The sequence below is a fragment of the Atractosteus spatula genome, chromosome 7, assembly GCF_055471065.1.
Source record: "Atractosteus spatula isolate fAtrSpa1 chromosome 7, fAtrSpa1.hap1, whole genome shotgun sequence".
Lineage (NCBI taxonomy): Eukaryota > Metazoa > Chordata > Actinopteri > Semionotiformes > Lepisosteidae > Atractosteus > Atractosteus spatula.
In genome coordinates this window covers 20,734,689-20,751,190 of record NC_142712.1, presented here as the reverse complement: position 1 = coordinate 20,751,190, position 16,502 = coordinate 20,734,689, and the positions used below count along the sequence as shown (strand labels likewise).

General features: G+C 38.4%; 1 protein-coding gene across 3 annotated transcripts in view; it reads left to right on the top strand.

Moving 5' to 3' along the window:
* The window catches only part of scaf4a (SR-related CTD-associated factor 4a), a 45,708-nt gene extending 29,514 nt beyond the window's left edge, over positions 1 to 16,194 (top strand). The window contains exons 16-20 of one of the 3 annotated variants that reach the window (XM_088920102.1): positions 446 to 552; positions 12,578 to 12,737; positions 13,408 to 13,488; positions 14,139 to 14,324; positions 14,969 to 16,194. In XM_088920102.1, coding sequence (XP_088776228.1) covers positions 446 to 552; positions 12,578 to 12,737; positions 13,408 to 13,488; positions 14,139 to 14,324; positions 14,969 to 15,819 — 1,385 coding nt within the window. In that variant the 3' untranslated portion in view covers positions 15,820 to 16,194. Of the gene's footprint in view, positions 1 to 445; positions 574 to 12,577; positions 12,738 to 13,407; positions 13,489 to 14,138; positions 14,325 to 14,968 lie in introns of all 3 variants that reach the window. The other 2 variants (XM_088920101.1, XM_088920100.1) reach the window with 2 other exon arrangements.
* Positions 16,195 to 16,502: the final 308 nt, after the last annotated feature.

Here is a 16,502-nt window from a genome sequence, read left to right as displayed (position 1 = left end):
TGTAGAGACATGAACATTAAACTCTGGAGCTTGGATCAGTCTGTTCAAAAAATTCTGTTCTAGTTAACCACTCAGCTGAAGCTTTATATTGTCCTTTAAGTTTTAAGAAACATGGAGCGCTATTTAAATACAAAGTAGTCCCACTCCGATATGCTCTTTCATTTAATACAAAAGCGAAGTAAACATTGTCTGACAAAATTCAGACTTAAGAGCAAACCCACCAAGTCTCCTGAATATGGTGTCTGCATGAGCTATGAGCTTATCCACACTTACTTTATTCCAAATACCTATGTAGGATGCTCTTGTTCAGAATGAGGTGTTTTCACAACTAATTGGTATTCATTGTGGAATGTGACTCAACAGTCTAATCAGTCATCACATGCTAATTCAGTTTGGTGCAAAGCATTGAGGTTTTAAAAATTGTGTACAATATTTTTTTCCTTAGAGTGGAAGAACCTTTCGAATGACACAGAGAAAAGTGATGAAGTCGCTCAGAACGGAGGTTCAGAGGCTGTACAGGCTGAAGAAACGACAGTTGTTGCTCCTGTACAGGTAAAGCCTGTAGGATTTCAGGTGAAACAAAAAGGGTTCTTTCATTTTTCTCAATTTACATTTTTTCCTAGGGGGTTTAAAAGATGCTGGAAATTTCTATTTGAATTTGTAATGCCTATATCCCTACCATATCCCACTGAAAATTGAATATTAGATGTTTGGTGCAAGGTTTGCATAAGAGTGTATATGGTATATTGTGTGCTTCATTTTAATTTTGATGTGAGTGATTTTTGGTCTTAGCGAGAAAGTTCCAGAGTGCCCCTACATCAAAAAAATTAAATTTGGCTTTTATCGGCCAGTCTGTTTACAGCTTGCCATTTAACAATGGTCTCTGATCACAGATTGGTCTGTAAAGTGTGCACAAAAAAGTGCATGCTGTCCTCGCACTCTGTGGTGTGACGATGTCTGAGCCAGCTTTCTTGGCATTTCCTAATTTATTAACATTCAGTTGAACCTTTACGGTTTGTCCGCAAGGATTGCTATACTATGCTATAAATCTCCAACATCTTCTGCAGAGAGACCTGGAAAGGACAAAGTGATTATCTTCTAGGAAACAATATAGCATATGGAACTGTATCAGTATAATGTTATAAAGAAGTGAGCCACGATTAGCAGACTTAAAACTAAGAGCATTCACAGTTCTATCTTTAAGAAACATTGAAGATTTCCTTAAAGCTTTTGTCATTGTCTAAATCTTTCTCTCCCTCTTCATATTGACTGTGGTGGTTTTCTGTGCTGTAAATGAAAGCATAAATCAGCTGTCCTTGATGAATGCTCTTCACTGATGTGTGACGACCAAAACTGGGTATATCGGGTTTTCAGGTGGTACTGCATTTCCTCTGCAATTTATCCCATCCTCTTGCTTTCCACAACTGCTCCCTGGCATCAAGTCTTTCAGCAAGTCTTCTGGAACGTGATCCCAATCCCAACAGTCATATCAGCACGGACCAAAAGGGAAGCTAAAAAAATTGTTCTGACACTTACACAAACAAATGTGTTGCTGTATATTTAAAATATACAAGAAATGCACCACCCAGGTTTAAGGGATTCTTGAAATACGGTATATATGAAAACAAGAAATAGAGATCAAAGAGTAGAAATTTGTTTTAGAAATTAGTTGTTATGAAATGTGGCATATTGTCACAAGTTAGTTTTGGAGTATAATTTTCCTGAGCAACAACAACAGTCCTGCCAGTTCTGATGCATGGACCTGACCTTTAGAGACAAATTGCTTTGCTATGGGATATTCTGCCACTCTTCCCATGCAGCTGCAGCTAAAAGGTGAAGGTTAGCTGGTCAGGAGGCAAAACTGACCACTGTGCATTTTTTCTTAATGATCCTAGTGCTGTGCGATTTTGCTTTGTCTTTCTGGAAAATTGACACTTCCAGATTTGTTTGTAAGAAATTAAAAGGCACGGGGAATTATTAGTTTGTCACTGAACAGTAGGTTGGCCTCAATCTGCTCTAAGGGCATTCCTGTATTTAAAGTCATTCCTCCTCATTATGCTTTCAAAGCCGCACCAGTTGGTTTATCTGGTGCAACAGTCAACATATCTCTCACCGTGGAGATTCTACACATATTGATGTCCATCAGTTCTTCCGTAAACAATGTAATTCAGTGGTGAACTAAACGTTGCGAGTCTGCTGTTGCCTCTGATGTTCTCTGGCCCATGTTACCACTGAATGCCCTCCAGTCATGCAGATGGCAAGCTGTCGCTCTCCGTATGAAAGGTTATTTCTTTGTGGACTTTCTTTTGCTGTACATACTGCAGTCTGAAAACATTTTGGCAGATGAATCAGACAAACATGATGCTTCTGGGCCAGTGTGGTCATGAACTATCTTCCAGGAAGGTGCATGTCCCTTACAGAGCCGGTTTCCTGGTTTCCCTGGTATAGTGAGCTAATTGTTGAATCTAAACATAACATTCTCCTGGCTTTTTTTTTCCCAAAGATAGACTGCCTTCAATCACAAAAACCTTCTGGTTGCTTTTAAATTACTCTGAGAAGGCAAGACAAGTGTCTTTAACTGTTCTTGGCATTAATTAAATGCTCCTTTAAATGACTTTTTCTGCACATTCTTTCTGCTCAAATACCAAACACAGAACAACAAGCATTTTCTGAAGTCATGTGATATGAGCTTGTATTTTACCTCAAAGAAATATAGGGTAAAACTATCTTACCCAAACAGGGAGGAAAAAAACTACTCATTATTTCAAGTGTAAATAACATTGCATGTGACCTCAAAAAGATATTAATGTTGAACAATTGCATTATAATTGACAGACAGTTTTCCAGGAAAAAAGTAAATGTTTATTAATGAAGAAGCTTTCAGAAATCTTATTTCAATAACTCCAAAAAGACAAAATTAAACAATTCTGTATTATTTTTTCTCAGCACAACTGAAACTTTCACTTCCTGATAAAAAATACCAGTTAAACAAATCACATAGTGATTTCACTAATATTCACTCCTGGTTCAGGAGGGCTGGTGTGTCATCTGATTTTAATTCCTGTCTGCAATGAATAGGTTCCCTTAATTCCCCCCCTTAATTTATCAACTCTGGCTTAAAGTCTTTGTCTCAACTAATTATGCATTACCAGTGGTGATCTGCTGCTCTCCAGGACCAAGAGAATAATAGTGACAGTAATACCATGCAAAACCCAATTTGTTCAACTTTTGATAATCACATGCAGCATTGCTTTTAATAGGTATCTTCTGTTCATTACGGACCTTTGTCTATTATATTTTGATTAGTTTGTTACTGCTGAAGTTTAGCAGTCTTTTTTTTTTGCTGCAGTACTGATGTTTGCAGATCTTTTGCTCATTGGAACACCATAAATTGGAAAATCACTATAATAGCATCATAACTCTTTGATGAGAGCCTGGACCTTGTCAGTCTTTTTTGACCAGGTTTTAATAATTAGAGCTCAATAATGAGTGATCAACAATAATCAGTAATAATAATGAGGTTTATGAGAGTTTGGTTTCCCCAACTTTTTGTTTACATGCATAAAAATACAGTAAGCCTCCATGGTACATGTACTTTTTATTCCACTTAACCCACAGGTGATTGTTTAAGCTATGTCTGTCACCATCTGAAACACCCCAGAACAAAATCATGCTTGTTTTTATCACAGAATATTATCATATACATCTTGGTTGTATTATCAAAGTATACATCTACTGCTAATTCTGTTGATGGATCCTGAGATGGCAGACATCAAAACTTCCCATGTGCAGTAAGAACAGTAAGTACTGTTACCAAACTATTTAAGAAATTTGAATGAGATTCTTGAGCAATATTTGTATTGTTCACAAGATAAAATGTATAATTTATTGTAGTCTTTGTACAGTCTGTAGAGAGTTAAAGCAATTCCACCAAGGATAAAAAAACTTAGAAATGTTTCACTAACATTAATAACTTAAAACAAAAAACAATAGGTATATCTGCAGTCATTGTGATTAATCTTTTCAGGATCCCTCCTTTCAAAAGAAATTTACCTTTGTAGTAATTGTTTTTAATGCTTGATTCCTTTTGCAGCACATAATCATGAATTTAGTTACAAAATAAACTTCAAGAATAAAACTTGACAGATTTTGCAGAAGAAAATTTTCTCCAAAAGGGTTTTTATTTACTTGCTTATTTCTTCTGTTTAAAAAGTTGATGTCTCAGTCATTGGTTTATATACAGACCAGCTTTAATAAAGCACCACAGGACTTCATTAGCCTTTGAGAGCGATGGGGCTACATTTGTCAGTCAGGCCTGTATTTTCTAGCTCACTAACAAATATACTCGCAGTAGTCTTCAGATTTGAAAGTTACCACACCAATTATAAATAAGACTTCATCTGAAAAGAAACCATTCCACCAATCTTGTATGGCTGTACAGAGCTGTCTCATTGACCTAATAAGTGTCTGAGTGAGTTCCTGGGTTATCCTGCTCATCTCCTGGACAAGAAGATCCTCTAACTGCTGAAGACACTGTGGTGACCAAGGTCTTCCCCAAGAGTGTCCATTGGGTGCCATGTTGTGTGACAAGGCTGGTCAGGAAAACATGGGGGAGGTTGTAATGATACAGGTAGTATAAGCTCCATCTAACTCCATGAGCACCTCCGTTGCTTTGTTAGACTGTGTGCAGAGCTTCATGGTGACTGGTTCAATAGTAGTGGTAAAATCATGAATGAAGTAGAGCTTGTCCCTTAATGTTCTCTATAGACATAAGGATCTGTCTATTAATTGCTGAACATAGCATCTATTTACAAGTCCTGTACTCAGGCTGTTTAAAATGACCATTGGTGGGACTGTCCCTATGGTCTGTTGTTGGTGCTCATACACAGAGTACCAACATGGCAGTCTCTGCCTCTGCTGTCAAACCTGCAGTCTTGTAATCAAGTTTGAAAATAACCCAGATGTTGCAGTGGCTGTATACTACATTGTCATGTGCTTGCCAAATATATGCATGTGAAATGCACATGGCAAAACATTCCTATGAAGCATAGGATCAAGGATCTCATGTTCCTTTTTTTTCTCACCACTAAGAACATCACATGTCACACAAGTCACATAATTTAGATGTTGATATGTTGCAGGAAAATGCAACTCTTCAGTACTTGGTAAACAGGCTGGACAACCTTTTTACATTGGGGTAAGGTATTTCTGTATTTGTGTCCAATACCATCAAACAAAAACTTGTGAACATTCCAATAAAAAATAACTTTTTTGTTTTAAAATTCAATTACAGGCTTTTATCTCCAATACATACACCATAATAGATAACCTTTTCTTTCAAATATTCTTCATCTATTATGTTCAAGTGTTAAGTATTGTTTAATTTTTAATTTGACTGACATTTCATTAGGATTTGAATGTTGTTAATATAAGGTAGGAAATGGTAAGTCTCATGTATTAAGAATGCACCTTTCCTCTCCCAGAAGGTTAAGAAAATTAGGTAGTTTTAAATGTCTTTATGCATTTCATTATAGAAACGGAAAAAGTACCTCATCAGGGCATGGGAAAAAAAGCATATATGGATTTGTGGTTTATCTGATCTTATTTGAAACAGATGCAGTATTTGCAATTGTAAGGTGTCTTCAAGGTGAATGCTGTCTAACTTCTTAAGTGCACAAGAAAATAACCTGTTTGGATGTAAACAGTTAGACACACATAGTTATAAAGTTGTCAGTTCAAAAAAATAAATACCAATTGTAGAAAAATAAAACGTGTTTTCTCCCCAGGAATTCAACCTGGATTTGTGTTTATTGGTGTATAAAACTGCACACTGAATATTTTATGAGGATGCAAATATAATATGTAAATGAATTTATTGGACAATCTACACCAGAAAACTTCAATTATAATTTTAAATATAATGTGAATAATAAAAATAGGAAGTTTTTCCATTTGCTGTAACAGCTTTAAGGTAACTTTCAAATATTCTCCGTTTTGGTATTGAAGCCAAAGCTGTTTTATCAAATTAATTCTGTTTAAGGCCTGGGTCTATGAATGGAAGAAAAACACTGCATATTTCTATTAACAATCCCATAATGTGGAAAACTTGAATGAACTTAAGCGTTTACACATGCGGACACACTGTTTGTAATGTGGTTTCCTTTCCTATGAGGAAGAGTGTTTGTTTTTTTAATATTACATTAAGCTAATTTAAATCCTGTCTATGGGACTGATGTCTGGCAACAGCTGAGGTTTAATAACTCATAAAATATGAACCACATTAATTAACATATGACCATCATATTGTGAACTTCCCCAAATATATGAAGCTGTAGTTGGTTATTCTTTAACCAAGGCAGTATCTTGCACACTAGGGAAGGTATATGGATGACTGCCTATGGGTGCTCAGGTTGGAGATCTTCCAAAGCGAATGAAGAGGCACCTGGCCAGAGCCAGAGTGGATCCAGTTGTCATAGTCAATGTTGGAACCAGTGATGTAGGTAAGGATAGGTTTACCTTTCTTTGCTGACACATCTAAAGACTGGGGTGCATTAACTTCATGGGTAGGTAAAATTGAACACAAAGTTGATATCAGTGGAGTGAATCTATGGGGATTTGGGCTTTATTTTGAAGCTTTACGATTCACATAGCCTACCCCTGAGTGGATAGGGAGCTAACACATTTAGACAATTCACCTGTAGTGCTTAGACTAGTAAATTGTAGTGGTGAGTTCATAATCAATAATAACACAAAATCTTTTAGCCTTAAATAGACAAAATGAAAAGATTACATGCAATAAAAAGGCCTACATTGTCAGGGAGATGCGTACAGGAAGATGGTCCTTTTGGCTTCATGCTTTAAGTCATCGGGTAAGAATGGTGAAAAAAAAATCTGGCAGATATCTGGGCACAGATTCCAAAACGTTTGCACCTAAGAATGCAGTAATTTCATAAATGTATTCTGTCAAGGATTCAGCTTTCGCTGTATAAAAGATAACAGTTTTAACATGGAAACTGAGAAGCCAGGCAGTTCTGGCTGTGTAAATGGGTTAAAATCAATCTCTAAGCCATCAAATCCCTTTCCTAAGACATTAGTAGCGACAATGAGTTCTGCACACATGGCCATGACTTTAACTTGGTAAATATCACACTCAGTCCTCTGGATCCTGGTTCTTAAATATAAGGTGTTGACAGTCCAGCTATCTGCAATTTGTATTTGTTTTATAAAGGTAGTTTCGAGCTGTTTGATTTTGCTGAACACCTTATTCCCTTCTATATTGGCAGAGACCCTATTTTAATCATCATTTGTTTTACTTCAGATTCTCAGTCATTGCACTATTAAGACTGCAAGACTGGAAAAGAATTTTACCTACAGTATGATTTATGGATCTGGATCCAAACATTGATTATATTTTGCAGTGTGACATTTCTACATGTTGCAGGAAGATAACGAAACCAGGTTCTAAAACTAAAATTCACAAAATACATATTCTGGTAAATGTGATATTCCAGTTACTTAGAGATTTTAAGTAGTTCCTGCTTTCACAGTTATCATAACATGGGCATGATCAAAGCATTTGGACTTTTCACAAAAGCTTGTTTGAACAGACAATTTCTTAAATGGGAAGAAACTTACAGTATATGAATTCTTTAGACATTTTTCTGAAGTAAAAAATTCCTTGGGTTATTGAAGCCAATGTAATTTACCTAGACATGAAAGGTTTATGAAGGTCTTGGCTAATGTCTCCAGGGCTCCAGGAGAATACTTTGGAGAAAAAATAATATGCTTGAAGTAACAACAAACTGCATTACAAATATACAAGTAAGTTTGAAAGACACCATTCCAGGAATGTTTATTCCAGAAGCTAAAATGTTAATGAAAATTATTACCAAATACTTCTCAGCAAGAAGACATTTTGCTGGAAGTAGTGAATTAGCTGTGCAGAGACAGAATACAATCTTACAGTAAGTAATTTTAAGTCCTCAGAGGGGACGGTAACAAACATTCTACACTTTTTTCTTCTTCTTAATCTTATCGAACTCAGATGTGTAAATAATGAAGCCAGGATTTATAATGTATATTGTTTACAGGAGCTTTTATTCCCCCATGGCCTATGCCACCAGACGGTGTTAAATGAGTGACATAACACAAATGAACCAACGTGACAGAAACATAGCTCTTTGTTCTTTATGGTGAACATTGCTAATGTGATTTTGAGATGATAATTTAAAAAAATAATCAAGACCTCAAAATTGTTGTATTTTATGAAAGGTCCTAAGATCCTAAGACTTTGGTCATGCAGTAAAATGTCTGTGATCTTATGTGGAAGGTAAGGTGTTTAATTAATCACAGTCTTTACTGAGTCCTACGTAATGGCCGTTATATCGGTGCTCTCCAGAGTTATTAAAACCCACACTGATCTAGGAACCAAGAATATAAAACATTTATGGAATGGATAATGTCTTGCTAGAAGAAATTCAAAGAATCTTAATCTTCAATGCCATATTTTCACTCCTTTTATAAATTCTCCTCTGGCATGAATTACACTGACTGGACATCTGTGATCTGCTCTGAGGTTCGGGCATTTCTTGTGGGGTATTCTTTACCATTCCTCCGGACTGAATTACTCCGAGCCCTTCAGCGTTTGAGTATGGAAAGCAGCTTCTTGAGTTTGAACCACAAATATTAGAGTGCATTGAATTCTGGAGTTGGAGAAGGCCAATTAGAACATTTTGTTTGTCTTTATCCTTTTCTATTTTGTTGATTTGGACATATGCTTTGGATCTTTGTTATGCATAGATGTTAAAAATTATGAAGCTTAAATGTACTGCAATAGGAAACCAGGTGTTCAGCCAAAATGTCCTGGTACATGTTAAAGTTCCCCCACTCCCCTATCTTAAGGTTCCAGTACCCCTAGATGCAAATTGACCTCAAAATATAATATTATCCTTATAATATTGAGTGTTCACTCTGCATCTTATGTTTATGCCATACATAAAGCTGGCAAATATCAGTTGCATCTTCTTGTGACTTCCCATAAAAATGGTTTCTTCCTAGCAGTCCAGTCATGAATATCACATGTGTTGCAGATACCCAGCTGTTGTCTATGGATTTATGGCTGTGTTGTAGCCAGGGGGTGACAAGATAGACTTACTTCTTCTACAGGGTAGCCACTGTATGTTGTAAATTTCTTAACAATGGAGACTACATTACAAAGCAGTAGATTCAGCTTTTTGTTTATTTTACTTGGTTTGCAACCATTTGATAGCACTCCAAAGAGCTTTTTGACCTTAACCATCATGATGCACGACACTTACGCTAGTCTTTCCTTTTATACCCTAGAGACAGAAAACCTTTGGTAGATTCTCTATAGTTAGGTAGGAGACTCCCATTGCACAAATAAAATATTCTACACAATATAGCAGCTCTACAAAACCAAGTAGAATGTTATTGCAGATTTTATTTAAAGAAATGCTTAGATGTGTGAGTAAATGTGACTCTTATGTCTGGAATTGATCTACTTATTTTCTACTTATATCTACTTATATTTTTGCAGTTACAGTATCATATTTTAGAATGGTTTTAATCAAGATATTATCCAATTTATAACTCATTTTGATTTTTGTTTGATTTCTTAGTATATGGGTACATCTGTAGGGCACTGTACTTCTGTAGTCAGAAATTGGTCAATTTCAGTGAATAGTTTTTGAAGTGTACAACTGATATTCACTTATGTCAACTACAAAATAGCAATATATTACAACTTTATTTTCATTAGGAGAACACAGTTGAAAGATGACAACTGCAATAACAGTCTTAGGGCTTCCCACAACAGCAAAAAGTGTTAATTTTTTAAAAAACATAATGAAGCATTCCTAACTATAACATTTAGAGCACATGGTTTCTTCTTGGAGGGTGAGAGGAAATTAGATCTTCGATCCCTGGTGTTCTGAAACCAAATGCAACAGTTGCTGTCTCAAGCTGGTATCACAGTGAGTGAAAAACTTATCCTTGTAAAAAAAAAATAGTTTGAATTGTGTTTTTTTTACACAAAACATTTGACAGCTTTCAGACATGTTGCCCGAATTTCATGGCTAGCGAGACCCGACCACCCTTGTCATTGGATGTGAATGTATGTGATTTTTATTTGTAGGGAAATTGCTCTATTATTAATATATTATTCCATGCCTATCCGTGCTTTCACCAGTTTGAGACCTTAAAGGAAAAATTCAACAAGTAGTAGTTTATTTTCACTTGATAAAGAGTAATGCTTGAATTGTGTTCTTACAGAATATGATTATACTGAAATAATCAGTGAACTTCGGTCTTTAAGGATAAATCTGTAATTTTGTATATTAAGTTTCTGAAAACTAGCCATGTGTAAGAGTCAGGAAAACTGCCAACTGTGTCACAGCAGAATTTAAAATGTAGAAAAACATCTTCAGGAGTGATTTAAGATGGCGTGAAGCTGTGGGTATTTTGATTTTAGCTACCATTGCAAACCTTAAGCTATACCTATGTCCGTGTTGAACTATACTTAATTGTCCTATTACCTCATCTAAGTTTATGGAAAATACATTAGGGTTTTAAGGTACATGTGAAGTTGTAGATATAATGATTTATTAAATTAGTTAATTCACTAGAACATAAACTGTCATTTTTTTGGAAGAACAGACTTATACTCATACCATTGACAAATGTCATTTATTGTGTTGTACTTAATAACTAAGTAAATGTACAATATTTCATAATTGGGTTGCTGTTGCGTTATGTCCATGTCTATAATTGTAATGAGAGTTATTCTAAAAATAAATGGAAAGGAAATTGTTCTGTTCTCTGGAATTGTTCACAGATGGCTGGGATAATCAAGTTTAAAGTTGAGTAAGCACATAAACTTGGCCAATCTGTACCCTATCTCCAGAAACCAAGAAGTGTAGCAGAGTCACCAAAAATTAAGACTTGTGCCAAAAAAGCATGATGATACAGTTGAGCTTAGACATCCATCAGTCCAGATATTTCTTTAGATGTACGGAAATTACAGTTGGGCAAAACTTTACAACTCCCCCTATCAATTTTTTAAACTTTAAACAACTGTGAATTGCATAATGTTACAGATTGGATGTCTTATCTGAAAATTAAATTTCAGCGTGTCTGCAGTTTTGTTTTGCATTAAATGTGATTAATTTGAAAGCTGCCAGTACCATCTTATTTTGCTCACCTTGGAGTGAAATGTGTTTGTAGTTGAAACACTGTTTCATTACTTAAAAAGGCAGCAATTACTGCAATTAGACTGTTAGTTAGACTGTTCATTCTAATTTTTAATCTTAAATATGCAAGAATCAACATAGTACAGGCCAACCACAAGCTATTGGAAACCTTTGGACACATTCTTGATCATTGTCTACTACTCTGTTGGTCCTTGTCAATAAGAACTTGTGGTTTCCAGTGTTTCTGAGTGTGATGACAATGTTTTGAATCAGTTATTGGCATTATGAGGTTTATATTAAATGTTAGCTTTTTGGCTGCAGAATTTAAAAACTGAGTAAAATTATCATAAGTAATTTTATCATTTACAAAATATGAAAAAGTGCTACACATGGAAGTGTTTTTTTTTAATGTATCGGTAACGGTAGGAGCTCATTTTTGGAGGATGAGTCTGAATGTGTTGGCTATTTTGAGGGCCTCTACAGTGAGTAGGTAAACCCATTTTCATAAAGTAGTAGTAAATATGCAAAATAACTTGGATTTTGTTCTTTTTTGCTCTATTGAAAAGTTTATATTTACTACATCCAGTGACAGTTCGATATCTTTGTCGATGGGCTTTTTTTCGTAAAACGTACTCATACTTAGGTAGTCCTTCATTTCTGACTATAATTAGAAACATTTGGATATTTTTTATTGAAGTATGATTCAGAAAAAAAAACAACTACTGGAGCAAAAACATTATATACAGTATTAGAAGAGACTATTTTATCTATCTTGCAAGCGTGCACGCCTGTTGTCTGGATAAGCCGTTAGAAACTGGCAGCAACAAGACCTGATTCCTGTCTAGAAGCTGAAAAGATTCTATTATAGTCCTGCTTCCAAAATGTGACGGAGTGCTGGATAGAGGGTTACTTCGGGGTCAAGAATTATCCAAGGAACCAAAGGTTACAAGTGGAAATTGTCATGAGGCCTCAAACACTTCACCCACCAGACTGCTGAAGCTGACTCTTCAGACTGTTTTAAGAAGCAATTCTTGTTCATCTGCCATCTTCCAAGCAAGATGGGCCAAATGGCTTCCTTCTGTGTTGGTTATGTTTTTACATATGATACATTATTAATGGGGGCAACAGAAGCTATGAAAATGACTATAATGGGTTTTTGCATTCCTCTGTAATTGAAATACATCTTCACATTGAAAACTTTATTTGCTTGCACGTCCTTTCTGTCCCCTGCTTTCGTGGCACCATGCTTTCCACAACACCCCTCAATTTGTTGGCACGTGGAGGATGGAGTGAACTTCTGCTGGCGTTTTCTCAACCATTTGTTCTTTAACTGGCAGCCAACAGTCCTGTCTTTTCTTCTTTTCTTCCAGGTGCCTGCAGTTCAGCCAATGGGAGCCGTCGGAGCTCTGCAGCCCCCCGGATTTCCAGCTCACATGGGGCTGCCTCCTCCAGCCTTCCCTCCCGGAGTGCCCCCTCCGCCACCACCACCCTTCATGCGGCCTGGATTCAACCCCCTTCAGATGCCACCAGGTATTAGACTTCAGCTTAGTCATTACACCCTCAGACCAGAAAAGAAATGGCACTCCTTATGGCCTTGTCAAAATGATGAATAGGTGCTGTCAGAGGTGGCGTGTCATTCATTGGCTTGATGAATTCCATCAAAGGTCCCTGGGCAGGCAGAAGAATTCCTGGATTTCAGTGAAACTTAGAACTGGCAAAAATGTGGAGCTCATATCCCATTCATGCTGGTCTTCCTGAAGCTTTCCTTTACAGCTTCGAGGCATCTTAAGGTAGAACGCAAGTCACACAAAGGCAAACTTCCACTTATGCTAAGTTTGCTGACCAAACTATTGGCTACCACATCAGATAATGTTGGACATCTGATAGCAGCAAGAACAGCTTTTGTAGCCCAGTCCTCTAACTGGAGCAGGTTTGCCTTTAGTTGCAATGGAGGTAATAATGTCTGGGACTGAACTGGACGTTCCATTGTTTTTTCAATACGATTTTGAGCTGGAGGTTGTTCCAGTCAGGGAATAAGGTGGAAATCTGTCTTCTCACACCAACCATACTTTGCTTTCTACTGAAAGTCTATTGGTTTATTGATTTAACTGGGGATTGCTGATACTATGAACAGTGAGCATAAGTGTTAACATTTCAGCATCGTTGCTTAAAAGATATTTTCTTTTTCACACAAATGCAGGATTCCTGCCCCCTGGCACTGTGCCTCCGATGGCCACAGGAGCACCTTTACCTCCTAATGCTGCCGTCAGCGTCCCAACATGTAAGTGTCATGACCAGATGTGGAAGATTCGGACACTGTAGTGGGTTGCCCTTCTATTGCAATACAGACATTCTTAAGATCAGTGATAAAATGTTGAGCAGGTCCAGAGGGGGGCAGTAGGTTTAGGAAAAGACAAAAGGAAGTTTTATCAGTTTTCAAAAGTGTAGGTAATGGAGAATACGTTCAGTCAAGAGAATGCAAACTGGAAACTTCACTGTTTAAGACAGTTTTACATCACAGATAACAATCAGTATATGGAAAGGAATTAATTGCTTGGAAAACCTTATCTGAGTTTGACACAGCATTTGTGGTTGGAGTGGCCTGTTCTTGTCATTAGCTGTTCTTATGATTATAAATATTGATCTTGGTAAGAATGCATGGAACAACTACTGTTTATTGGAAGCATCATCAGGGCCAGCACAGAAATATGCATGCTGTAAGCACTGCTCTTGGGTCTTTCATTATATTTCCTGACTGGGGAGCCTTCTATGTGAAGTTTGCATGGTCTCCCCATGGTCATGTGAATTTTCTCAGATGCTAGATAATTTCCACTTTTCAAAGACATGCTTGGTTAGGTTGAATTGGTGTTTCTGAATTGTGTTTGCCTTTTCCTTACCTTTTTGTATTTTTGAATTTTTGAATTGTATTAGCTGGAAGTTCAGGAGAAGATACTACAAAAGACACTTCAAGTGGGAATCAGGTCTCTTCTTCTGTTGGTGTGAGAACCAATTCTGAACCTACAGATAGCTCCAAATTGTATGGATCGGTACCAGCACTGAACCAGGGCATCGGCACCAACCTTCCCGTGTCTATGTCACAGCCCATGGCTGGCCTTAGTAAGTACACTGAAGCAGTAGTAGATTTCATTTCTTTTACTATTGAGTTTGTATGTCCCACTGTTTGCATTGGTATCCTCTGGGTGCTCTGGTTTCCTCCCACAGTCCAGAAACATACGGGTAGGTTAATTGGCTTCTGGGAAAATTGGCCCAGGTGTGGGTATGTACATGTCTTTGTATTTGTCTACCCTGTGATGGACTGACATCTGATCCAAGGTGTATCCCGCCTTGCTCCTGTTGCTTGCCAGGATAGGCTCCGGCTCCTTTGAGGCCCTAAACAGGACCCAGCAGAAAGCGCACAAATGGATAGATGGTGTATCATGAACAAAACAATTACTCATTTAAGGGAGTGGGATAGGTTGCATTGATGAAACAAAGATATCCATGGCTTCGTACTTAAACACACATCGTTCACTAGCTTCTGAAGAATTGTTCATATAGCATTCTTTAGTTTGTAGCCTTTGTTCTAATAGTCTTATCAGTGCTTTTCCGTTTAAAGCTTTTTATTGTCAAGATTGGAAGTGTGAATAACCGTTGCCTTAACCATGAAATGGGAGTGATGAGTGTTTTCCCTTCTCTTTTGTTTTAGATGTGTCAGAGCTGAAAACATGTCAGTCTTACACTCTGCCTTTTTTATTCTTCAGCAGGTAGTCAAGTGGGTGCTCCAGGTGGCCCAGTAATGAACCTGCAGCCCCCCTCCGGGGGTCTGTTAGGTGCCCGGCCAGGTATGATCCCTCTTCAGCGGCCCCCAGGAGTCCCTCCACCCCACATGCAGCGCTTCCCGTTGCTCCCGCCTCGCCCCAACATGCCCATGCCTCCCCAGATGATGCACAGGGGACCCCCCCAGCTCCTGCACAGAGAGCCCCCGCCCGGGGGATACGGCATCCCCCCGCCTCACAGCTTGAGGGGGCCGTTCTCCCCCCACGGCCCCTTCATTCGGCCTGGTGGCCCGAGAGGCCCCCCGGAGGGGCCCGAAGAGCGGGACGGCAGGCAGTTCAGGAGCGAGCGGCCGGGCTTCGGCCCGGGGCGCGAGCGGGAGCAGGACCGGTTCGGGAGGCGGCCTTTCGGGGGCGGAGCCGGGGGAGGGGCCGGGGGCCGGGGGGAGCCGGAGGGCAGGGATCGCTACATCGGCCGCCACGACGAGTATGGCCGCGACCGGAGGGACTGGGGCCGGAGCCCAGAGCACGAGCGGCCCCGGGATGGCGAGGAGCGGAGCAGGCGGGCCAGCGGACATCGTGACCGAGACAGTACCAGGGAGCGGGAGTCGCGCAGAGACAGGGAGGACAACCGTGGCCGGGAGAAGGCCGACGAGGCAGAGAGTACTGACAGATACCGTGACTTGGACACCGCCGAGCAAGCCGCGGTCTCCGAGAAAGAACTGCCCACGCCAGACCCTGAGCCCACAGCGTCTTCGGACGTGACTATGGAGCCAAAGGCCGTGGAGTTGTCCGGATCCACTGAGCCAGTGGAGACACCCCAAGAGGCCAGATCCTAGAAAGAGAAAAAAGGAAAAACTGCTCAGGCAGACGTGGAGCGCTGCCCTGTGAACCACATCGTCCTACTTCGGAGCTTGAATGTTGTAAAGAAACAAAACGCTGTAAATACGCTTGTGCTACTCAACACCTCTTTGTAGTTTTTGGGGGAAGCGTTTTGTTTATACCCCATGTGTTTCAAGAAAAACAATTAAATTGACTTAAACACAAAACAATATAAAAAAAAACTTTTGCTGTAACTTTTTTTTTAACTTTAAATGTTTACAGAGCATAGGAATTGAGAGGTTTATATCATTTTTAAATTAAAACAAATTTAAATCTCTTCCAACGTTTGAGCTTTAGGGATTTGTTTTTAATAAACTATTTTCGTACCAAACTTTAAAGTGTGATATTCTTCCTGGAAATGTATGATTTTAAAAGCTGATTGTTATCTGGCAATGTCCACATGCTTGGAATTGTTTAATGATATCATTTTCTGGTGTGATGATTTTTGCTACATTTTTACTTGTTAAAGACTGTACAGAATTATATATATATATCACAGAAAATGCAGTATCCAAAGTAACTGTTTAATTGCTGGGGAAATGCTTTATTGATTTTTTTCCAACATATGCTGTATACATAAAAATTACAAATGTTTTGATTTGAGGCCGCCCTTCATCTTTGCTAAACTAATTCCTGGTTT